Source organism: Oncorhynchus gorbuscha, unplaced genomic scaffold (genome assembly GCF_021184085.1).
Source record: "Oncorhynchus gorbuscha isolate QuinsamMale2020 ecotype Even-year unplaced genomic scaffold, OgorEven_v1.0 Un_scaffold_835, whole genome shotgun sequence".
NCBI classification, from domain to species: domain Eukaryota; kingdom Metazoa; phylum Chordata; class Actinopteri; order Salmoniformes; family Salmonidae; genus Oncorhynchus; species Oncorhynchus gorbuscha.
Window position 1 is genome coordinate 251,472 of NW_025745831.1, and position 25,510 is coordinate 276,981.

General features: G+C 44.4%; 1 protein-coding gene across 1 annotated transcript in view; it reads left to right on the plus strand.

Annotated features, from left to right (window-relative positions):
- Positions 1-25,294, plus strand: part of LOC124020489 (reelin-like) — a 266,814-nt gene extending 241,520 nt beyond the window's left edge. The window contains exons 49-68 of the mRNA XM_046335735.1: positions 728-896; positions 1,015-1,155; positions 1,341-1,518; positions 3,455-3,648; positions 3,897-4,201; positions 4,527-4,681; positions 5,064-5,278; positions 6,772-6,949; positions 7,221-7,396; positions 7,626-7,732; positions 7,857-8,099; positions 8,367-8,542; positions 8,685-8,758; positions 10,408-10,569; positions 10,878-11,035; positions 11,435-11,654; positions 13,393-13,590; positions 15,858-15,956; positions 22,180-22,185; positions 23,860-25,294. Coding sequence (XP_046191691.1) covers positions 728-896; positions 1,015-1,155; positions 1,341-1,518; positions 3,455-3,648; positions 3,897-4,201; positions 4,527-4,681; positions 5,064-5,278; positions 6,772-6,949; positions 7,221-7,396; positions 7,626-7,732; positions 7,857-8,099; positions 8,367-8,542; positions 8,685-8,758; positions 10,408-10,569; positions 10,878-11,035; positions 11,435-11,654; positions 13,393-13,590; positions 15,858-15,956; positions 22,180-22,185; positions 23,860-23,959 — 3,254 coding nt within the window. The 3' untranslated portion in view covers positions 23,960-25,294. The remainder of the gene's footprint in view (positions 1-727; positions 897-1,014; positions 1,156-1,340; positions 1,519-3,454; positions 3,649-3,896; positions 4,202-4,526; positions 4,682-5,063; positions 5,279-6,771; positions 6,950-7,220; positions 7,397-7,625; positions 7,733-7,856; positions 8,100-8,366; positions 8,543-8,684; positions 8,759-10,407; positions 10,570-10,877; positions 11,036-11,434; positions 11,655-13,392; positions 13,591-15,857; positions 15,957-22,179; positions 22,186-23,859) is intronic.
- Positions 25,295-25,510: the final 216 nt, after the last annotated feature.

Below are 25,510 nucleotides of genomic sequence, written 5' to 3' on the forward strand. Positions count from 1 at the left end.
TCTGTGCCTCGACACAATCCTGTCTCGGAGCTTAACCGAAAATCCCTTCCACCTCATGACATGCACTGTCAACTGTGGGACCTTATATAGACAGGTGTGTGCCTTTCCAAATCATGTCCAATCAATTGAATTTACCACAGGCGGACTCCAATCAAGTTGTAGAAACTCCTCAGGGATGATCAATGGAAACAGGATGCACCTGAGCTCAATTTTGAGTCTCATAGCGAAGGGTCTGAATACTTATGCAAACAAGATTTCTGTTTTTTTTATACATTTTGAAACAATTCTAAAAACCTGTTTTCACTTTGTCATTATGGGGTATTGTGTAGATTGATGAGGGAAAAAAATGTTTTTAAATCTATTTTAGAATAAGGCTGCAAAATAACAAAATGTGGAAGAAGGGAAGCGGCCTGAATATTTTCCACTGCTCCCGTTTGGTACAGCGGTCTAAGGCAATGCATAGCGGGGCTTAAGGCGTCACTACAGACACCCTGGTTCAAATCCAGGCTCTATCACAACTGGCCGTGATTTGGAGTCCCATATGGCGGAACACAATTTTCCCAGTGTCGTCCAGGTTTGGCCGGTGTAGACTGTCAATAAAAAGAAGAATTAGTTCTTAACTGACTTGCCTAGTTAGATAAAGTTTACACGTGTGTATGCGACTAATAACATTAGATTTGATTTATAATTTGATTTATGCGTCTTTCTGTACCCTTGTCCATTACAGCCATTGAGCTTGAGTATTCTCTGGACCTGGGTCTGCACTGGCAGCCTCTGGTGCGTGACTGTCTCCCCACCAGTCAAGACTGCTCCTCCTACACCCTACAGAGACTGCTGGTGGCAGACACATACAACAAGTGGGGCCGAGTCACTCTGCCCATTCCCATCTACGCCAGGTCAGTTACACATTGTTTGACTGCCAAACCAAACCGAGGTTGTTATTCTTCAAAATCACTGTCCAAACATTTGAACAGTTGGTTCGAGTTGTATTATGTCATTAAAATGTATCTGCAGGTCTCCAGCTACGCGGTTCCGTTGGTTCCAGCAGGCTCCATTTGACAAGCAGCAGACCTGGGCTCTGGACAATCTCTACATCGGAGACGGCTGCTCCGACATGTGCTCCGGACATGGACGCTGCCAGCAGAGCTCCTGTGTGTGAGTGACTGATATTTCAATAACACACCAGCATGAAATAATAATTACAGACACGAATGTGGTGTTCCATTGCCATGTTGAAGTAGAAGTCCCGACATCTGTAACAACAATGTCACACACAGCAACCTGAGAGGCCATTCAATAACCTCCTTACCCCTTTCTCTCACCTCTTGTCCCCCATGTAGGTGTGACCCAGAGTGGGAAGGCGAGTACTGTGATGAGCCTGTGGCCCCCCTGCCCTCCCAGCTGAAGGACAGTTTCAGCCGGGCCCACTCTCTTAGCCACTGGCACCTGGTAACCGGGGGAAAGCTCAGCACTGTTTGTGGGGCGGTGGCATCTGGGGCTGCACTGCACTTCAGCGGGGTCAGTGCCTATCAATCTATCAATACATTGTGCCTGTAGACCACACTACCTACAGAGAGAGTTTTCATCTGTATTCTTCATACCTGTTTACATACCACCACATATAGAGGCTGGCACTACAGTAAGACAGCATTGAATGAGCTGTATTCCGGCATAAGCAAACAAGAAAACGCTCACCCATAAGCGGAGCTCCTAGTTGCCGGGGACTTAAATGCAGGGAAACTTAAATCCGTTTTACCAAATTTCTATCAGCATGTTACATGTGCAACCAGAGGGGGAAAAAACTCTGGACCACCTTGACTCCACACACGGAGATGCATACAAAGCTCTCCCTCGCCCTCATTTTGGCAAATCTGACCATAATTCTGTCCTCCTGATTCCTAATTTTGTCCTCCTGATTCCTTCTGCAAAAATTAAAGCAGGAAACACCAGTGACTAGATCAATACAAAAGTGGTCAGATGAAGCAGATGCTAAGCTACAGGACTGTTTTGCTAGCACAGATTGGAATAAGTTCAGGGAATCCTACGATGGCATTGAGGAGTACACCACATTAGTCATTGGCTTCATCACTAACTGCATAGATGACGTCATCCCAACAGTGATCGTACGTACATACCCAAACCAGAAGCCATGGATTACAGGCAACATCCGCACTACCTAAAGGCTAGAGCTGCCACTTTCAAGGAGCGGGACTCTGACTCTAACCAGGAAGCTTATAAGAAATCCCACTATACTCTCCGACGAACAATCAAACAGGCAAAGCATCAATACAGGACTAAGATCGAATCGTACTACACCGGCTCTGATGCTCGTCGGATGTGGCAGGGCTTGCAAACCATTACAGACTACAAAGGGAAGCACAGCCGACCCGTAGCATTGACGTCTGTAGCCATGAAGTGCTTTGAAAGGCTGGTCATGGCTCCCATCAACACCATTATCCCAGAAACCCTAGACCCATTCCAAGTTGCATACCGCCCCAACAGATCCACAGATGATGCGATCTCTATTGCACTCCACACTGCCCTTTCCCAGCTGGACAAAAGGAACACCTATGTGAGAATGCTATTCATTGACTACAGCCAAAGGAGGCAAAGGAGATGATTGTGGACAACAGGAAAAAGAGGACCGAGCATGACCCCATTCTCATCTACAGGGCAGCACTGGAGCAGGTTGAGAGCTTCAAGTTCCTTGGTTTCTACATCAACAACAAACTAACATGGTCCAATCACACCAAGTCAGTCGTGAAGAGGACACGACAAAACCTATTCCCCCTCAGGAGACTGAAAAGATGTTGCATGGGTCCTCAGATCGTCAAAATGTATTTGCATTGCCCCCGCCTCTCTGTTGTTATCAGGGTTAGAATTTATTACAGTTCATTTTGGAAAGTGAGCTGACACTACAATTTAATAACAGACAATTCCTTATTGAAAATAAAACGCTATTTTTACTTGAATTTGATTTTCTCTTTCACCTCAATTAAAAATATTAACATTTTAACTTGAATACGTAAATTAAATTGAGCCCAAACCTGGTGTGTCTCTCCATCTGTCATGTTCTGACCTTAGTTCCTTTGTTTTTTGTCTTTGTTTTAGTATGGTCAGGGTGTGAGTTGGGGTGGGCAGTCTGTTTGATTTTCTATGTTGGTTTTTGTGTTCGGCCTACTATGGTTCTCAATCAGAGGCAGGTGTCGTTAGTTGTCTGATTGAGAATCATACTTAGGTAGCCTTTTTCCACCTGGGTTTCTTGGGTGTCTATTTCTTGTTTAGTGTTTTGTCATTCACCTTACGGGACTGTTAGTTTGTTGTTTTTGTTCAGTGTTAGTCCTCCGATCCTTCTCGCTACTCTCAGAAGAGGAGGACGAGGTTCGTGACACCACCTAATATGTCTTTCTCTTTAACCTCCATGTTGTCTCTTGTATCTGTCTCTCTCCAACAGAGTTGTAGTCGTCAGCTGGTGACGGTGGATCTGAACCTGACCAAAGCAGAGTTCATCCAGTTCTACTTTATGTATGGCTGCATGACCCCGCCGAGCAACCGTAACCAGTGTGTACTACTGGAGTTCAGTCTGAATGGTGGAATCAACTGGATCCTGTTGACAGAGATCTTTTACGACCTGTACAGAAAGCCTGGGTGGGCCTTTTTTTTATGAAAAATAGATATACGCACACTTTGTTGATTGCTCCCAGTGCTCCCACGGTTTATGTTCTACCCAAAGTTCTTCGTCAGGCTTAACACACATGAAAAAAGTAGGAGTATTTATAGACTTACAAGTAATGAAGTACAGTAAAATAGGATACACAGTAACTGGGAATTGGCTTTAACCTGTCTTTTTCCTTCACATCAGCTGTTCCCAATCCTAACCTGTGTGTCATGTGTAGATTCGTCAATGTACTGCTGCCCCATGCGGCCCGTCAGGAGGGTGTGCGTGTGCGCTGGTGGCAACCGACCCACGAGGGGTCCGACCACAGTGACTGGGCACTGGATAACGTCCTAATCGCTGGTTCCGACCCGCGGGCACAGATCTCTGACACCTTCGGAGGGGTGGCGCTGCCTAACCATGAGAGAGCGCCCGCTGATGGCACCCCCACAGGCAGGATAGGCCTGTTGAGTGAGGGAGAGGAGGAGAGCACCTCAGGTATATACACAGGGGATCTGGACGAGACCACAACATACACCACCACAGGTACATACACAACGACAGGTAAATACACAACTACATGTACATACACAGTTGGGGGAGGATCTTTCAGTCATACAGGCCCTAATTCTTGACTGCCCATGTCTGATTGCTGAGTTGATTTTGTGCCTCTCATATTAGGTTTCATCCTAATAAGCAATGACCGCATCAAATACAACTGCTTTCAGAAGGAACATTTATTGAATCTACGTATATGAAAAAAACAAATAAGGTATTTGAAAAAAGGTATTTTGTTTGATGAGATGGATGCTTACTTTCTCTCTCCCTCTTCCTTTCTCTGACCCCTCTCCACTGCTTCCCTCTCGCTCAGTGAGTGATCACTGGCTGTTCAGTGAGGACTGTGCGGTTCAGAGGTTCTGTAGCTCTCCAGACGGAGTTATGGTGTGTGGTAATGATGACGGCAGAGAGGTGTATGCAGTCACACATGACATCGTCCCGGACAAAGGCTGGGTCATGCAGTTCAAGGTAACAACAATTGTGTACAAAACAGTGGAAATGGTTGAGTGTGTGGCCCTGTCGAAAAACAATCCCTGTTCCTACCCCCAAGACCAGGGATGTTCAATTCCGGAACACTTCTGTTTTTTGTTTCTACCTATTAGTTAATTGCTCTCACCTGGTATCCCAGGTCTGAATCAGTTCCTGATTAGGAGAGGATGAAAGCTGTTTTGGCCCTCCATAACTGACATTGAACACCCCTGCTTCCCTAGACACTTCTGAGATTCACCGCTAGGAGTGGGTGTGTGTCTGTGGGGGGGGGGTTGGGTGTATTTGTGTATGTTGTGATCAAAAGTACAGGATATGTGTGTATGTACAAGTTATGTTTTTGCAAGTCCATGTGTCTCTACAGATTGTGGTGGGCTGCAGTGTGCCGGAGCGCCATGCCGAGCATCAGGTCCATGTCCAGTATTCTGTGGACTTCGGTGTCTCCTGGAGGTACCTGGTGCCCCAGTGTCTACCTGCTGACCCCTGCTGTGGAGGACAGATCTCCCAGCCCAGTGTCTTCTTCCCTGCCCAGGGTTGGAAAAGGGCCGTCTACCCCCTAACGGACAGCCTGGCAGACACGTGAGTGACAAGCCTGATCCATACAGTACAAACATGCACATAGCAGTACCAGTCCAAACTTTGGACACACCTACTCATTCCAGGATTTTTCTTTATTTGTACAGTTTTCTACATTGTAGAATAAAAGTGAAGACATCAAAACTATGAAATAACACATATGGAATCATGTAATAAGCAAAAAAAAATGTAAACAAATCAAAATATTTTTTCGATTTTAGATTCTTCAAAGTAGCCACCCTTTGCCTTGATGACAGCTTTGCACACTCTTGGCATTCTCTCAACCAGCTTCACCTGAAATGCTTTTTCAACAGTCTTGAAGGAGTTCCCACATCTGCTGAGCACTTTTTGGCTGCTTTTCCTTCACTCTGCGGTCAAACTCATCCCAAACCATCTCAATTGGGTTGAGGTCGGGTGACTGTGGAGGCCAGGACATCTGATACAGCACTCCATCACTCTCCTTCTTTGTCAAATAGCTCTTACACAGCCTGGAGGTGTGTTGGGTAACTGACCTGTTGAAAAACAAATGATAGTCACACTAAGCGCAAACCAGATGGGATGGCGTGTCACCTCTGAACAGTGTTGAGATGTGTCTGTTACTTGAACTCTGTGAAGCATTTAATTTGGGCTGCAATTTCTGAGGCTGGTAACTCGAATCAACTTATCCTCTGCAGCAGAGGTAACTCTGGGTCTTCCTTTCCTCATGAGAGCCAGTTTCATCATAGATATTTTTGCAACTGCACTTGAAGAAACTTTTAAAGATCTTGACATTTTACGGATTGACGGACCTTCATGTTTTAAAGTAATGATGGACTGTTTCTTTGCTTATTTGAGCTGTTCTTGCCATAACATGGACTTGTGCCAAATAGGGCTGTATACCACCCCTACCTTGTCACAACACAACTGATTGGCTCAAATGCATTAAGAAGGAAAGAAATTCCACAAATTAACTTTTAATAACAAGGTACACCTGTTAATTGAAATGCATTCTAGGTGACTACCTTAAGAAGCTTGTTGAGAGAATGCCAAGAATGTGCAAAGCTGTCATCAAGGAAAAGGGTGGCTACTTTGAAGAATATCAAATATAAACTATGTATTTTGATGTCTTCGCTATTATTTTACAATGTAGAAAATAGTAAAAATAAAGAAACCCTTGAATGAGTAGATGTGTCCAAACGTTTGACTATTAGTGTACGTAAGCATGCACACACAAACACACATATACTCAACCTGGCTGGCACACTCTCTCCTTGCTTCCTCCAATACTTTATTTTGGTTCAAGACATTCGGACTGTCTCAAGTTACAGTTGAAAGGAGGGTTCCTTAACAGCCTAGGGAAAATAATTTAAGTCTTGCCTAACTTAATCTTTATGACAATCCTGTGTGTATGGTGTTTATGGCGGTGCATTTTTTTTGGTTCAGCACTCTGATACCCATTGGGCTGTGGAGAACTTCTACATCAGTTCTTAACCTACATTATGTGTAATGTTCTGCAGGGCGGTGCGTTTCCGGTTCTACCAGCAACACAGTGATACCCAGTGGGCTGTGGAGAACTTCTACATTGGGCCAGCATGTGACAGCCATTGTGGGGGACATGGAGATTGTCTAGACCAGCGATGTATCTGTGAACCAGGCTTCACTGGACCCAGCTGCTACGCCAGCACTGCACTCAAGGTATTAATCAGTTAATCAATCTTTATTTATGTAGTACATTTCATACAATGACATACAAAGTGTCCCTATCCGGCTTGAAGGACCATTTATTTTGTACACATAGCAAAAACAATGCAATTCAAAATGCAATTACATTGCCCTCCCCCTAGGGATTCTGCACCATGGCAGATTATGTGGCTCGGAACGTTTGTGTGTGTCAGGGGTGTTGGGAAAAGGGCAGAAGACAAATGTCCATACTATGGACAATAAAGTTTCTATTCTATTTCCCCAGACATCTCTGAAGGAGCGTTTTGACTGGGAGGGGGCGCAGGGCCCTCAGTGGCAGGTGTTGGAGGGGGGTCGTCCCTGTACTGACTGTGGGGTTCTGGTGGAGGGGACCGCTTTGTACTTTGGAGGAGCAGACGCCAGGCAGGCCGTCACCGCTGACCTCGACCTCAGAGGAGCCAAGTTAGTACCTCTACTGATCAAAAGTCTGTCAACTACACATGATTTTGTTATAACATTTCCTTTCAGTTCCTACTACCACTCAAACTTTTCATAAGATATATCATTTTTTCCATATGTTCGCTGAGATCACTATCGCTGGAAATGCTTCAGATGTGCACAGGTTGTTTATCTGTTTGAGTCCCGGCGTAAGTATTCCACTGTTAATGGCTGTATGAACTGTGATGATCAGGTTTGTAGAGTACTGGGCCAGGATAGGAAGTGAAGACAACATGACCATGTGCCATCGCCCAACCTGTCGCAAAGAGGGAGTGCTGCTGGACTACTCCAAAGACGGAGGTAAACTGTACTAAGCAGTAGTAAACTGATGGAAAGTTTAGTTTGTAGTAGATGTAATCTTTAGTACACTGATGAATAATAGAGGATTTTGTCCCCCCTGAGATTTAATTCATGCCTCCCCCAGGTGTGTCCTGGACCCTGCTTCATGAGATGGACTATCTGAAGTATGTGTCTGTGAGGCGTGATTACATTGTTTTACCAGAGGGGGCGCTGTCTAACACCACGCGGCTGCGGTGGTGGCAGCCCTTCTCTGTCTCCTCCGGTCTGGCATCACCTGGGCTGGAGCGTGCTCAGTGGGCTGTAGACAACATCCTGGTGGGAGGGTCTGACATCAACCCCTCCACCCTGCTCGACACCTTTGATGACGGTAAACACAGCATAGCATAACGTAATATAGGATAGCAAAACGCAACATCAATCCCTCCACCCAGCTGGACATCTTCGATGATGTTAGATAGTTTGTGCTGAAACACCTCTGACATGGAATGGGAGGTGAAAGTCTAAAGATGAATCTGGGCTCTGTTTTGTCCTGTTGTTGATTGTGAAGGTGTCTTAAGCTTGCTATTCTATTCTCCTTGTCTCTCTTGAATAACATTCTGAAATCTTCTGGATCCTCTCTCGCTCTCTCTCCCAGAGGGTGTGTCCCACGAGGAGAGCTGGAACTTTTATCCCAATGCGGTGCGTACGGCTGGATTTTGTGGCAACCCATCCTTCCACCTCTACTGGCCCAACAAGAACCAGGACAAAACACACAACATCCTAGCCACCCGAGAGCTTATTGTACAGCCTGGATACATCCTACAGTTCAAGGTGATACATCTTAGCATTCACAACATGGCTACATTTGACAATTTAAAATCATTATCATAATCTACAAACATAGAGGTCCAAGAATCGATCCCTGTGGAACCCCACAACTTACTTGTGGCTCTCTCTGTCACACTGTATGTAGATTGTGGTGGGCTGTGAGGCAGACAGCTGTGAAGACCACCATTCTGTCCTGCTGCAGTACAGAAAGGATGCCAGGTAGGAGAGATTTCTTCCTATGTGCTAATTTACAGTGCTGGGACATGTATATCGACACCCTTCCATTTTATTAATTTGTCACCACACCATGTTATTGGATTTTATTTTTGTAAATTTAAGTTTACAATTTTAATTTAGAAAATTAAGACATGGTTTGGACAGAATTATTGTGTGCAGAATCTGCTCTAATCCTTCCAAGTTGGAGGGGTGCCCTTCACCAACTGCTGTTTTCAGCTCTAGCCATAGGTTATGGATGGGATTCAGATCTGGACTCTTCACTGGCAACTCCAGTTTCTTGAACCCTTCCAGGGTGCTTTTGATGAGTGTTTGGGGTTGTTGTCCTGAATGCAGACCCACAACCTTCAACAGAGCTACAGTTTTTCAAATCAAATATTTTTTTTTTTGTAAAATTGTATTTGTAATATGCACCGAATACAACTGTTGTAGACTTTATGGTTAAATGTATGTTTACGAGCCTTTCCAAACAATACATAGTTTAAAAATAAAATAGAAACACAAAATGAGTAAAATAAATTGTACAATAATGTAGCTATACACAAGGGAGTACCAGCACCAGATCAATGTGCTGTAATCACTGCCAAAGGTGCTTAACAAAGTACTGAATAAAGGGTCTGAATACTTATTTAAATGTACTATTTCAGTTGTTGTTTTTAATACATTTGCAAAAAAAAATCTAAAAACGTGTTTTTGCTTTGAGATTATTGGGTATTGTGTTGATTGACGGGGAAAAAATAAATGTCATCCATTTTAGAATAATGCTGTAAGGTAACAGAATGTGGAAAGAGTCAAGGGGTCTGAATATTTTCCATAATCACTATGTACATGAAGGCAGGGTAAAGTGACTAGACATCAGGATAAATAATAATAAGAGTAAAATAAAGAACAGAGTAGCAGCAGCATATGATGAGTGAAAAAGTGTGTGAGCGTGAACTACTCAAACTCAACTGAACAAGCCTAAATCCTGGGAAAACATTTATGTGGACCAATTTAACAAAATTAGAGTTATTTGGCAATACAGATCAACGCTGTGTTTACTGACGACCAAATGAAGCATTCAATGAAAAGAATAGCCTCCCTACAATCGAAGATGGGGGAGGTTTTGTAATGCTGCGTGGTTGCTTTCTTTGCTGATTCTGGTACTGTAGTCCTTGAACACGTGCAAGGCATCATAAAGTCAGCAGATTATCAGGTGTTTTTGAGTCTATGTTATAATATAATAATATATGCCATTTAGCAGACGCTTTTATCCAAAGCGACTTACAGTCATGTGTGCATACATTCTACGTATGGGTGGTCCCGGGTATCGAACCCACTACCCTGGCGTTACAAGCGCCATGCTCTACCAACTGAGCTACAGAAGTTCAACTCAGTTTGCAGAAACAGGGTCTCCATTGAACATTGTGGATCTTCCAGCAGGACAACGACCCAAACCCGCATCTTAAAGCACCCAGGAATGGTTCATAAAGAGATGCTAGACTCTTTTGGAGTGGCCAGATCTGATTCACATCCATAACCTATGGCGAGAGCTGGAGACAGCCCTTGGTGGAGGGCACCCCTCCAACATTTAAGGATTAGAGCAGTTTACAATCCTCTTTCTTCCTTCCCTCTCCACCCTCTCTTCTCTCCAGGTCTGACTCATGGCAGCTGGTCCAATCAGAGTGTCTTCCCTCCTCTGTGAACAACGTGGGCTGCTCTCCCTTCATGTTCCATGAATCTACCATCTACAGTCCTGTCAACAGCTCTACCTGGACAAGAGTCACTGTCCAGCTGCCTGACCACGTCTCCTCAGGGTAGGACCGCTTTTGCAAATTAGCCTTTTGCCACTCACTAAGCTAGCAAGGTAACAAACTGGCTAATGATGTTTGTTGTGGGTAACTAAATGTGAGTATTCCATGCAGGAGCAGAGCAGTTCTCTGAAAGAGAAGAGAAGCTTCTGAACCAGCATTTTATTTATTTGTCTGAAGGGTGATCAAGGCTGTTATCAACGAGCTTCTATAAGGAACATTTTTGTCTGTAAAGGGTATCTCTCTCAGTTCCGCTCTTTCTTGTCACAGCTCTATAACTCTTTTTCTCTCTCACTCTCACCCTTCTCCTGCAGTGCCACGCAGTTCCGTTGGATCCAGAAGGAGGGTGTTGGCGAGCGTCATGGCTGGGGGGTGGACCACATGTACATTGGGGAGGCGTGCCCAGGGCTGTGTAGTGGTCATGGTTACTGTACTAGCGGAGTTGTCTGTATCTGTGACGAGGGACACCATGGTGGGTCTGACTGAGTACCACACAAACACTAACCGTAGGGGCCAGTACAATGTTCCCTTTAATTGACAGCTAGCATTCATATTGGTTCAACTTGATTCTTTATGCATTCAAATGTTGGGAGTGTTCCTAGTGTCTAATATAATATAAATATATGCCATTTAGCAGACGCTTTTATCCAAAGCGACGTACAGTCATGTGTGCATACATTCTACGTGTCTCTCATCTAAAATGTAGCGCGCCACGGTTGGGGTCAATTCAGTCAATTATGGAATTAAACTGAAATTCCAAATTCTCATTGCTTTTCAATCAAATATATTTGTATATTCTTTAATGGACCCCAACTCTGCAGCACCACAATCTAAACAAAGCACCCTTTCTTTCTCTCCTCCTCTCTCCCAGGTGATGACTGCTCCCTGTCCGCCAGTGACCTACCCAGCTCCATAAAGGATAACTTTGAGTCAGGTAGCATGTCAGAGGAGAGCTGGCAACTCATCCAAGGTGGCGGGGTGGGAAGTGGGTGTGGTCAGCTTTCTCCCCACGCCCACGGTGACTCGCTCTACTTCAACGGCTGTAAGATGAGGCAGGCTGTCACCAAGCCACTCGACCTGACACGAGCCAGGTAGGGTTGGACAATGGATTGTACTGTGCTGTACTAGCCTAGTCTTGCCAACTACTAAAGGGACAGTGAGAGATGCTCATTATACAGTAGAAGATTATACTGTACAATAGCTGTAAAATGAGCAGACCAAGCCTCTGGACCTCACATGAGACAAGTACTGAACAGAGGCGTCATACAGCCCAAAAAAGAGGGCACAAAGTACATCAGGATGGCTAGGCGGTGGAGAATTTAGTATTTTTCAAACACCTGAATCAGCTTTTTCCTGCAATCTAGAGCCAAAATCATTATGCTTAATTCTATGTAAAAAATATGTCTAATTTTCTGCATATCTAGGCACACCTCTTGAACTGGCTGTATCCAGCTGACAGTTTTTTCTATTTTTAGTTATTGCTTGCTTTTCTAAAGTCTACCAACCTTGCCAGCAGGCACGCCATTTAACCTCTCTAGGGGGTGTGGGACGCAAGGTGTGTCCCACCTGGCCAACATGCAGTGAAATTGCAGAGCGCCAAATTCAAAAACAGTAATACTCATTATAAAAATTCATAAAACATACACTGTTATACATTGGTTTAAAGATGAACTTCTTGTTAATCCAACCACAGTGTCAGATTTCAAAAAGTTTTTACGGCGAAAGCATACCATGCAATTATCTGAGAACAGCGCACAGCAGACAAATCATTACAAACAGTTACCAGCCAAGTAGAGGAGATACATAAGTCAGAAATAGTGATAAAAGTAATCTCTTACTTTCCCATTTACTCTATAAATGTTTGTTTTGTTCAATAAAGTACCTCTTTATATCCAAAAACCTCAGTTTTGTTCAGGCTCAAAGGCAGTCACTACAGACAGACGAAAAATCCGAAAAATATCAGTAAAGTGTGTAGAAACATGTCAAATGATGTTTATAATCAATCCTCAGGTTGTTTTTAGTCATAATAATCAATAACATTTCAACCGGACAATAGCTCAGTCAATATAAAAGGAAAACAAGAAAGACACTGCAGTGTCCACTCATTCAAAGTGGTCCTACTCCTTCATTTTTCAAAATACAAGCCTGAAACATGTTTTAAAGACTGTTGACATCTAGTGGAAGCCATAGGAAGTGCAATTTGAGTCCTAAGTTAATGGGTACTGTAATGGCATTCAATAGAAAACTACAAACATTTAAAAAATCCACTTCCTGGATGGATTTTTTACAGCTTTCCTCCTGCCATATCAGTTCTGTTATACTCATACATTATTTGTACAATTTTGGAAACTTTAGAGTGTTTTCTATCCAAATCTGCCAATTATATGCATATCCTTGCTTCTGGGCCTGGTTGGCAGGCAGTTTACTTTGGGCACGTTTTTCATCGTGAGGCTAAGATAGTTAGACAAGCTAGCTACTCTTGATTGATAGCCTGAAATGTCTTCTTGGTAGATGGCTATGAGGTTGGGAGATTGGGAACTTATCTGGACTAGCTAACGCCAACTTAATAAAATTGCTGTGGCTAGTAGTATTACAGATTTTTTGTAAACATACAGCACAAATCTGTGGTGGCACGTGCCCCCTATGGCATGAAGCCTATTCTAGCTCATTCTAGCCTAGCCCAGCCTAACTAATCCTAGCCAAGGCTAATGAGAGGTCAATATACAGCAGGACTAAGATGGAAAACTTGGAGCCTAGATTTGGTAGGACAAAAATACCAAGGCAATCTTACAAATTTTTCTCTCTCGCTCTCCCCTCCTCCACCCACAGTAAGATCATGTTCGTCCTGCAGATAGGTAGTGTGTCCCAGACAGACAGTTGTAACACAGCCCTGGACCAGCCTGACACAGTGGACAGAGCTGTGCTGCTACAGTACACTGTCAATAATGGAGTTAGCTGGCACGTGATCGCCCAGCACCAGCCCAAAGACTTCATCAAGGCCCAGAGAGTGTCCTACAACATCCCACTGTGAGTGAACCTATACATACAGAGAAGTTTTTCCTTTCAATAAAAGTTTATTTCATTTAGATGTAAATTGTTCCAAACACACATTTATACTGACACACAGCTCTTTCTCAGTTCATCTGTGATTCCTTACGTCCTTGTCCCAATATATCCAATGTTAATGTTCTAGACACGTTTCATTGGAACGTTTCACGAACATTAATGTGTCTAGTTTTCTGAGGGTTAGGACAAAATTCTATCCACGTCCCATCAAACGTACAATTTATTAATGTTCTAGACACGTTTCAGTGTATCAGTTGTCAGGAAGTCACCTGATGGTCCCAAAGAAATGTTCTCATTGCACGTCATGCCTTGTTACTGTTGGCTCTGATTAATGAACCACTGATCCATTCACAGCTCTTTCTCTGTTGGCAAAGTTAGGAACACACAGTAATTATACAGTAATTACTATTCATCATGTCCTCACTTGTGATTTGAACTCACAACCTCTTGGTTCACTGCATTCCAATATTTCTACTATGCCACCATGTCTGTCAGTTATCAGTTAATCTGACTACTCTCTCATTGATTTGATTTACTCATTTCAGCAAGGACTTTCTGTATAGTGCTCTAATGTTGCTGAGGCATTTTACCCTGTTCTAATGTTACTCCTGAATCTCTATGATTCATAAAATTGTTTTTCTTCTGTGTACTTTTAACAAAGCACATTTTTTGTCCATTTAAAATAACATCTCATTGATCAGAAATACAGTGTAGACATTGTTAATGTTGTAAATGACTTTTGTAGCTGTAAACAGACAATTATTTATTCATAGACGTATTATAGACCTATTGACCCATTATCAGCATATTATAGACCCATAGACCCATTATCAGCAACCATCACTCCTGTGTTCCAATGGCACGTTGTTAGCTAATCCAAGTTAATAATTTTAAAAGGCTAATTGATCATTAGAAGACCCTTTTGCAATTATGTTAGCACAGCTGAAAACTGTTGTTCTGATTGAAGAAGCAATACAACTGTCCGTCTTTAGACTAGTGGAGTATCTGGAGCATCAGCATTTGTGGGTTCGATTACAGGCTCAAAATGGCCAGAAACAAAGACCTTTCTTCTGAAACACGTCAGTCTATACTTGTTCTGAGAAATTAAGGCTATTCCATGCGAGAAATTGCCAAGAAACTGAAGATTTTGTACACCGCTGTGTACTACTCCCTTTACAGAACGGCACATTATAGGCTAATAATTGCCAGAAACAACCAACTTTATTCTGAAACTCGTCAGTCTATTCTTGTTCTGAGAAATGAAGGCTAATCCATCCGAGAAATTGCCAAGAAACTGAAGATCTCGAACAACACTGTGTACTACTTCCGTCACAGAACAGTACAAACTGTCTCTAACCAGAATAGAAAGAGGAGTGGGAGACCCTGGTGCACAACTAAGCAAGAAGACAAGTACATTAGTGTCTAGTTTGAGAAACAGACGCCTCACAAATCTTCAACTGGCAGCTTCATTAAATAGTATCCGCAAAACACCCGTCTCAACGTCAACAGTGAAGAGGCAAGTCCGGGATGCTGACCTTCTAGGCAGATTTCCTCTGTCCAGTGTCTGTGTTCTTTTGCCCATCTTAATATTTTCTTATTATTGGCCAGTCTGAGATATGGCTTTTTCTTTGCAACTCTGCCTCGAAGGCCAGCACCCCATAGTCGCCTCTTCACTGTTGACATTGAGACTGATAAACTTGGATTAGCTAACACAATATCTCTCCCATTCTTCTCTGCAGATCCTTCTCTGCAGGTCTCTCGATCCTGACTAGTCACTGAAGATTGATGAGGAAAACATTTAATTGAATCAAATTTAGAATAAGGCTGTAACGTAACAAAATGTGGAAAAAGGGAAGGAGTCTGAATACTTTCCTAATGCGCTGTATAATGATGAAAAAGGAAAACTGGACACAGAAATGTTCTTGCAAAGTTCCCATAACGTGTCTAGAACATTACTATTGAATATTCTGAGAACATGGTAACCACGTTCTGGGTAAGCTCTGTTTGACATTAAGGGTTAGTTCTCTTGGAAACAGTTACTCCACATCACTGAAACATTCCTATGAAAACGTTAGATATTACCCAATAACGCTTAAGCGAACGTTCAGTTGTGGGAACATTTGGGAACATTTGTTTTAAGCTAGGTAGAGAGGACATGAGTGATCAAGGAAATAATAATTGAGAAAGACCCACACCCATTCTTAATATCTGACCTCTAACTTTCACAGAGAGGCGAGAGCTAAAGGGGTGGAGCTGCGGTGGTGGCAGCCGCGTCACGACGGTGTGGGACATGACCAGTGGGCGCTGGACCATGTGGAAGTAGTTCTGTGAGTATCTCCAACCATCCTAGTAACCCCTGGTTCCTCATTCCCCAAACAATCCCCCAGGCTGTTCTCAAAACCGCCCCGTTTTTAGGCTCAATCTGCCAGTCTGTCGTGTTCCTAATTTTTTGTACACTCGTGTAATTCATATGAAATGCTAGGAATTGCAATTCAAGCAAGCATTATACAGTGAGGCAAAAAAGTATTTAGTCAGCCATCAATTGTGCAAGTTCTCCCACTTAAAAAGATAAGAGAGGCCTGTAATTTACATCATAGTTACACTTCAACTATGTGTCAGGATTTGGCCAGGGTTGTTCTGGTTTTTGGTCACTAGATGCCCCCATTGTGCCTTTTGACCTTTTGTTTTCCCTTGATCCCCATTATTATTTGCACCTGTGCCTCGTTTCCCCTGATTGTATTTAAACCTTTTGTTTTCCTCTGTTCTTTGCTCTATGTTAGCACCCAGCCCTAGTACTCTGTGAACTCTTGTTGATCCCGGTGGACTCTCTTGTGGAATTCTGTTTTTTGTTCTTGTTTGTTTTTGAGTATCTTTTGAGCCTTTTTGTGCTATACCTTCCACCTTGTGGATTTACCTTTTTGTCATGGAGGATTACCTTTGTTCTTGTGGAATTCCTTGTGAGGTTGTGGAGTTACATGTTTTCCTGAAGAACTTCACTTTTTACTTCATTAAATACACCGTCTCAAGTACTGCTGTGTCTGCCTCATCTTCTGGGTTCTGCCGACTATTCGTGGCTCAGTTGGTTAAGTGACTGTTTCTCACTCCGGAGACCCGGGTTCGTAACCGGGTCCTGACAGAAACACAGAGCCTGGTGACGAGTGGAAGACCGCTTTCAACGCGCCTACTGGTCACTATGGATACTTGGTGATGCCCTTCGGCCTGACCAACGCCCCAGCGGTGTTCCAAGCGCTCATAAACGATGTGCTTAGGGATATGCTTAACATATTTGTGTTCGTTTACTTGGATGACATCCTCATCTGTTCGAGCTCTCTTCAAGAACACACAAAGCATGTCAGACAAGTACTCAAATGCCTCCTAGACAGCCATCTGTACGTTAAGCCGGAAAAATGTGAATTCCATTCATCCCGAGTACAATTCCTGGGATTTGTAGTGGAACCCGGTCGAGTCCAAATGGACCCCAGGAAGGTAGGGGCGGTAGCGGATTGGCCCACCCCCAAATCCGTTAAGGAAGTTCAGCATTTCCTGGGCTTCACAAACTTTTACCGCAAGTTCATCAAGAACTTCAGCTTGGTGGCAGCCACTCTCTCAGCTTTAACCAAGGGTTTCAATGCAAGGTTTTTGTGGGGAAGAGAAGCTGAGACGGCCTCCCAAGGACTCAAGCAGCGCGTCCTCTCTGCTCCCATCCTGATACTACCGACTACGGATGAACCGTTTGTGGTGGAGGTAGATGCCTCAGAGGTTGGTGTTGGAGCTGTCCTGTCTCAGAGGGGTGAAGACAAGAAGCTTCATCCGTGCGCTTTCTTCTCACACCGGCTTACCCCGGCTGAGAGGAACTATGATGTGGGGGATCGCGAACTCCTAGCGGTTAAGATGGCATTGAAGGAATGGAGACACTGGCTCGAGGGGGCTTCTCACCCGTTTCAAGTGCTTACGGACCACAAAAATCTGGAGTATATCCAGCAGGCGAAGCGGTTGAACTCTAGACAAGCTAGATGGTCTCTTTTCTTCAATCGATTCCAGTTTATCCTCACCTATCGGCCCGGGTCGAAGAATCTCAAACCGGATGCCCTGCCATTCGAGATGACACGGACATGCCTGTCCTTCCTGCTGCTAAGATCGTGGCTCCGATCTCGTGGCAAGTTGAGGATACCGTGAGACGAGCTCAAGCTATTGAACCGGACCCGAAAGGAGGTCCTGCCAATCGGTTGTTTGTCCCCCAAGGCAGTGAGGACTCAGGTCCTTCTGTGGGGGCACTCCTCTCGCCTCACCTGTCACCCGGGCGTAGGTCGCACCTTGGAGTTCATCCAGCGTAAGTTCTGGTGGCCTACCATAAGAGAAGACGTTGCCACTTTCGTCAATGCCTGCCCCCTGTGCTGCCAGGGCAAATCTTCTCACCTCCGCCCGCAAGGACTCCTTCACTCTTTACCTGTTCCCCACAGACCCTGGTCCCATATCTCGTTGGACTTTATTACTGGCCTTCCTCCATCCCATGGCAATACTACTATCCTAGTCATAATCGACAGGTTTTCAAAGGCGGCCAGGTTCGTCCCTCTGACTAAGTTACCTTCTGCCAAGGAAACGGCTGAGTTGGTAATTAATCATGTGTTCCGAGTCTTCGGCATTCCTCAAGATATGGTTTCTGACAGAGGTCCCCAGTTCGCCTCTAGGTTTTGGAAGGCCTTCTGCCAACTCATGGGGGCTTCTGCCAGTCTATCTTCAGGGTACCATCCGGAGTCCAACGGCAAAACAGAGAGGATGAATCAAGAGCTGGAAACCACCCTCCGATGTATGACTCGTAACAACCCGTCCACATGGTCGTCCTTCATTGTTTGGGCCGAATACGCGCACAACACCTTGCGCTCCTCCTCCACTGGTATGTCCCCGCACGAGTGTCAGTTTGGCTATGCCCCTCCATTGTTCCCGGACCAGGAGGCAGAAGTCAGAGTGCCTTCAGCCTTGAAGTTCTTCAGACGCTGTCGGCTTATGTGGAGGAAGACCCGTCTTAATCTTCTGCGTTCCTCACAGAAGTACCAACAACAAGCCAACAGACGTCGCCGTCCCGGGCCTACCCTGCGCCCCGGCCAGAGAGTCTGGCTCTCCACAAGAGACTTACCACTACGAGTGGAGTCTCGCAAGCTGTCCCAAAAATACATCGGTCCCTTTAAGGTTGCCAGGAGAGTTAACCCAGTTTCTTATCGCCTACACTTACCCAGATATCCTTAAGATTAATGCCACGTTTCACATTTCCTTATTAAAACCTGTTGTTCTTTCTCCCCTTGTCCCGGCAGACAGACCTCCCCCTCCGCCTCGTGTCATTGGAGGCCAGCCGGCTTATACCGTCCATCGGATACTGGATTCCCGCCGGGTGCAGCGGTCCAGGAGCCGTTCCTAGGGGGGGGATTCTGTCAGGATTTGGCCAGGGTTGTTCCGGTTTTTGGTCACTAGATGCCCCCATTGTGCCTTTTGACCTTTTGTTTTTCCTTGATCCCCATTATTATTTGCACCTGTGCCTCATTTCCCCTGATTGTATTTAAACCCTTTGTTTTCCTCTGTTCTTTGCTCTGTGTTTGTATGTTAGCACCCAGCCCTAGTACTCTGTGAACTCTTGTTGATCCCGGTGGACTCTCTTGTGGAATTCTGTTTTTTGTTCTTGTTTGTTTGTTTTTGAGTATCTTTTGAGGCTTTTTGTGCTATACCTTCCACCTTGTGGATTTACCTTTTTGTCTTGGAGGATTACCTTTGTTCTTGTGGAATTCCTTGTGAAGTTGTGGAGTTACATGTTTTCCTGAAGAACTTCACTTTTTACTTCATTAAATACACCGTCTCAAGTACTGCTGTGTCTGCCTCATCTTCTGGGTTCTGCCGACTATTCGTGGCTCAGTTGGTTAAGTGACTGTTTCTCACTCCGGAGACCCGGGTTTGTAACCGGGTCCTGACACTATGACAGACAAAATGAGAAAAAAAATCCAGAAAATCACATTGTAGGATTTTTTATGAATTTATTTGCGAATTATGGTGGAAAATAAGTATTTGGTCAATAACAAAAGTTTATCTCCATACTTTATTATATACGCTTTGTTCGCAATGACAAAGGTCAACTATTTTCTGTAAGTCTTCACAAGGTTTTCACACACTGTTGCTGGTATTTTGGCCCATTCCTCCATGCAGATCTCCTCTAGAGCAGTGATGTTGTGGGGCTGTTGTTGGGCAACACCGACTTTCAACTCCCTCCACAGATTTTCTATGGGGTTGAGATCTGTAGACTGGCTAGGTCACTCCAGGACCTTGAAATGCTTCTTACGAAGCCACTCCTTTGTTGCCCGGCTGGTGTGTTTGGGATCATTGTCATGCTGAAAGACCCAGCCACGTTTCATCTTCAATGCCCTTGCTGATGGTAGGCTTTGTTAATTTGGTCCCAGCTCTCTGCAGGTCATTCACTAGGTCCCCCCGTATGGTTCTGGGATTTTTGCTCACCGTTCTTGTGATCATATTGACCCCACGGAGGGAGATCTTGCATGGAGCCCCAGATAGAGGGAGATTATCAGTGGTCTTGTATGTCTTCCAATTCCTAATAATTGCTCCCACAGTTGATTTCTTCAAACCAAGCTGCTTACCTATTGCAGATTCAGTCTTCCCAGCCTGGTGCAGGTCTACAATTTTGTTTCTGGTGTCCTTTGACAGCTCTTTGGTCTTGGCCATTGTGGAGTTTGGAGTGTGACTGTTTGAGATTGTGGACAGGTGCCTTTTATACTGATAACAAGTTCAAACAGGTGCCATTAATACAGGTAACGAGTGGAGGACAGAGGAGCCTCATAAAGAAGAAGTTACAGGTCTGTGAGAGCCAGAAATCTTGCTTGTTTGTAGGTGACCAAATACTTATTTTCCACCATAATTTGCAAATAAATTCATAAAAAATCATACAATGTGATTTTCTGGATTTTTTTTCTTCTCATTTTGTCTGTCATAGTTGAAGTGTACCTATGATGAGAATTACAGGACTCTCTCATATTTTTAAGTGGGAGAACTTGCACAATTGGTGGCTGACTAAATACTATTTTGCCCCACTGTACATTACAATTTGTACAATATGTTACGAATTTGCTAAATGTATGATATGTTATGAATTCCCATTTTTTGTGGCTAACGTTAGCTAGGTGGTTAGGTGTCTAACGCTAAGTCTAGGCATTAAGGTTAGTGTTAAGGTTGGGAGTTAGGTTAAAATGTGAAGGTTAGGGTTAGCGGAAGGGTTAGCTAACATGCTAAGTAGCTCAAATGTAGTAAGTAGTTGCTAATTAGCTAAAATAGTCCATGATGAGATTTGAACATGCAACCTTTGGGTTGCAAGACGTTCGTGTTATATGGCTACCCATCCACCCTGACCAACCACCCCACGTTAGTTTTTGCCATTTTTGCCATTCTGTCTCACGAAACCATAACAATCGTAACGCATTGAGTGTCGAATTTGCTTTTGCTATGTTACGTCTAGTCTATGAGACCAGGCTGCATAAGATGCTATTGAATGTCATTAAGTGGCCAATACATTGCAAATGTTTCACATAAGTGACAGAATGTGTATGTATAGGCTTGATGCCCACAATGTTGTTCACTAAGTTGGTCCTGTCAGTGCTGGTGTCGTGAGTTGGAAAACAACAAATACCCAATATAGTACAAATATTCACTGTTTAAGTTTATATGATATCTGTCTTGCGTCATGGCAAAGCACACACATACAGTATGTACACACAGTCCTTACATGAGCTGTCTCTGGTTTCGCTTGGCCTTGACCTGCACTCCTACTTTCCCACTCCCATGGCTGGTTTTCAACATTCAACAACAGTGTCTGCTGAACAGAATAACTGTACGCGATCCTCACACTTCTCTCTTTTATTTCTGTCTCTCTGTCTCCCACCACCACCCCTCACACTCCTCTCCTCCTTTTCAATTGTTTCTTTCGTCATCCCGTGCCTCTCCTCCCTGGCCTCACAATCACGAACATGTGTGACCATACTCCTCCATTTCCTCCTCCTCTACCTCCTCCCCTTCCAACGCTTCTTCCTCTGCCTGCGCTTATGCTTTTCTGCTACCTCATGTCTTATCATGGCTCCATCTCCTCCTTCCTCTTCCTTCCAATATCCCTTTTTTTCCTATTACTCCCTCTCTCGTTCTCTCTGGTGCATAATGGACGGATTGGTCCTCTCTTTCACTCCTCCATTTCCATCTGTTATTGTCTATCTATCGCTCTCTCTTTCTCTCTACATCCTTGGTCTCTTTTGCTTCTTTCTCACTCCCCTATTCCTTCTTTTCTCTCTTGCTCTACCTCTCTCTGCATACTTCCTGCTCCCTCTTTCTTTCTCTACCCACCCCTCTCTCTCCCTCCTCCCTGGCCCCCTTCGCCTCCCCAGGCGGCCGGGGTCCCTGCCCCCCCAGACCTTTCTGCGAGCCTGCAGCACCCCCCTCCACCCCCTCCTCCCCTCTCGCGCTCTAACCTCTGCTCTCTCCTGTCTTCTGCTCCCTGTGGCATTGCTGTAGAGTCAGGTAAGTCTTCCACCTCTCCCCTCCTGTGATACCCCCTCACCTTTCAGCTACACCCCTGACCCTCTTTTCTGTCAGCATCTCCTTCACCTTAATCCCCCACCCCACCTCCATAGAGGCACACTCACTATCATAACCCAGGTTCAGGCTCTTTCGAGTCCCATCCATGACACACAGACAGAGCTACAGTTCAGACAATACCGATAAATAATTTGAGGAAGCAGGTCTCAAAATGTAAAATATTTAGCTTTTCTGAAGACCTCAATTGGTCTGCTTCATGTTTATGTGTATTTGTGTGATATAATGCATCACTATATCAATGTCTGCGCTCTTGCAGCCGTTGTGTTTTAAGTATGGCTTTTGTTTAATGTGGTTACATGTGTGCAGATCCTAGACACGTAGCACACTGTGAGGATGACACTGCCACACACAAGTTACACAGTTCAGGCACTGTAATATGGGTAACACACTTACCTCTTCATTCTAACCTGAACATCTAACATCATTATATTAATTAAACCCAACACGCACTAGAATATAGAGCATAATGGCATAACTTCAGATCGTCAGGCACCACTAAAGACCTAAAACTCATCAGCCCCCATCATTATCATCAGAGTAACCTCTTCCATCGAAGTCCTTGCATGGCTTTTTAAATCCACAGTTGCAAAGCTCCCCCCCCACCTCCATGGCTGCCGGTCCATGAACCACAACCTTCTCTGAGTTTGGAGCTCCCGCCATACTGTCCCTCGCTTTTGTTAACAAGATAAAAAGAGAGAAAACAGAAGCGGCCAGTCAGACATCCCATTTTAGTTAGCAAAGCACCCCAACACACCCTCACCCCATCCCCGTTTCTGCCACCTTCCGACCTTCAACCACACCCCTCCACCACACACCTCCCGACCCCCCCCCCCAGAGGCCACTGGATGCACTCCAGGCTTTCTGGCACCTCCCGCTGGACAGAAGATGAAATGACAGGCTAAGCAAGAAGTGCGATCTTCAATCACAGCTTCTTTTTATGTCTGATTACCTTTTCTTTCAATGGATCTCCTCCCTCCCTCAATCCCCTGCACCTTTATTACCTTGATTTGTTTTTCCAAGTGATATGATGGCTGTTACTCTACGAACTCTGACCTCAAACACTCTCCTTACTTAGATCCTTAGAACCGTGGTCAGAGTTAGAAAACCCCAGAATCTCGACCACATCTGTAGCTAATGTCTGTGACCGTGTCTGTATAGCTCTCTAGCTAGTCTTGTGTCCTCTAGTTTTGTGTTGTTCAATGTCGTCTTGTCCTGTTGACCTGTCTGCTTATGATACTGCCATTGAGAACATATCAATACATACAATATTGTTCATCTATTAGATGATGGTCACATACACATTTCAATATTCAGTAAGTAATGCACATCTTAAAAAAACAGTCCACCTTTCGCTAAATAGAATATCGTTTTTTGAGTGTTAGAGGTTATGTGTGAAACCCAATTGAAAATGCCAGCATGGATCTAGAAGTGTGTGAGCTTGCATATGAGAGTGTGTGTACATGAAAGAGTGTGTCTGCATGAGTGAGTGTGTGGATACTGTTAATACCACTTCCTGGTCACTAATGGTCTCCCTCCTCTCTTCCTCTCTTCTTCCCACTCTCTCTCTCCTCTCTCACTGTCTTTGACTCCCCACAGCACTCGTAAACAAAACTATATGATGAACTTTGCCAGACAGATCGGCCTACGCCACTACTACAGCCGGAAGAGGCGGGCACTGCTACAACATCGTGCCTAACCTCTGAGAAGAGGATTCATCCTATGACCTGCCAATCACACATTTGACCTACCAACCAACCACATTCCTTTCTCCATATCACCCTGTTGAGTCCCACCCACCAGCAAATGGATTCCAGTCACACTCCCTCCCTCTCCAACCTTCCAATCCCCACTCTGCCAGACATGGGCCCATCCCATCAGTGTATGCTGTAGCCAGTCAGAAGCCTTCTCCACCCCCATATGATGGGAAAGAAGGAGACGTGACGGCGCAACAAAGGCAACCATTTTGTTGGCTTTTAATGAACTTTCGGATTTCTAGTTGTTTTCTAATCGTTGCTGTACATGGTTATTATGATATGATGATTCCCTGTTCCAGTTGCGATATGATGATACCCCCTGGCTTTCCCTGTCACCCCATCCTACCCACCTCCTAGTCCTACTACTACCACACTGTGAAGTTATTCCGAGAAATCAGTAATGACCAGGGAGCATAGAGTTGGAGAGAGCACACTGTCACAGAAGTGATAATGGCAAAGATGGGCAGTGAGCCCCCTTTCCAACTCTATGCCATGGAGCTGGGCTAGCTGGATGCTTCCAAGATCAACGGAGCCGCAGGGAGGAAAATTCATCTGCCTCGCGCCAGTACCTGAGGAGGAGGATGATGATGGAGATGAGGATCATAACAGTGATAAGGATGCTAAAAAAAAGTACTGTGGTCTTGCTGTTCTGTTCAGTGTGTCTGTGTTCTTTTCGTGATGATTTGACTGTTGTGTTCCATTCATTCGTTTTTTACTAATTCGTATCGTGCTATTTTTGATTGGATTAGTTTTTTCTCATTTCCGTCTCCTCAGAGGCAGACGGAAGGAAGGAACAAATCGCAAAAGGGGGGAATAAAAGACAGAAAATGGAATATAAAAAAGAAAAATTTAAGACTGAACAATTATTTATTTTATTTTATTATTTTTATATATGTTGGTTCCCGAAAATACAGATATTTATGGTAGGCGGTTCTCCACGTAACCTATTTAAAGATGCACTGTGCGTGAAAACTGTATGTTATTTTGTAGTGTTAAGTTATCCAGCCTCCCTCAAGGCCATCGGGCTGCAACCCCCCCCGCCCCCATTCTCTTGTGCTGTTACCCGCATCCCTCTCATTCTCTCTGCTAAATTCTGCTCCCTGGAGATGAGGCTCCATCAGTGTTGTTTCTTGAAGTCTAATGTGTAATGTGGACCCTCTCCCAGCCCTATCTCTCAGTGTAACTCCAGTATAGCAGTCTCCTGTACATACAGTATATGTATATCCACTATGGGGAGACCCAGCAGCCTTATAAAAGGGAAATAAAGAACTGTCAAAACCTCAGATAGCTGCTTGGTACAGTTTGTGAGTGTGTTAATAGATTATAAAACAACTTTTTACCCATATAACGTCAAAAGGAGACACCACTACGGGTACCGAAATAACTGCAACACTGTGTCCGGCTCTAAAGTAATGATGGTTTCCACTAGTTACCACAGCCACAAAGTTGGCTATACAAATTGGCTATATCATAAAAAGTCAACAGCAACTATA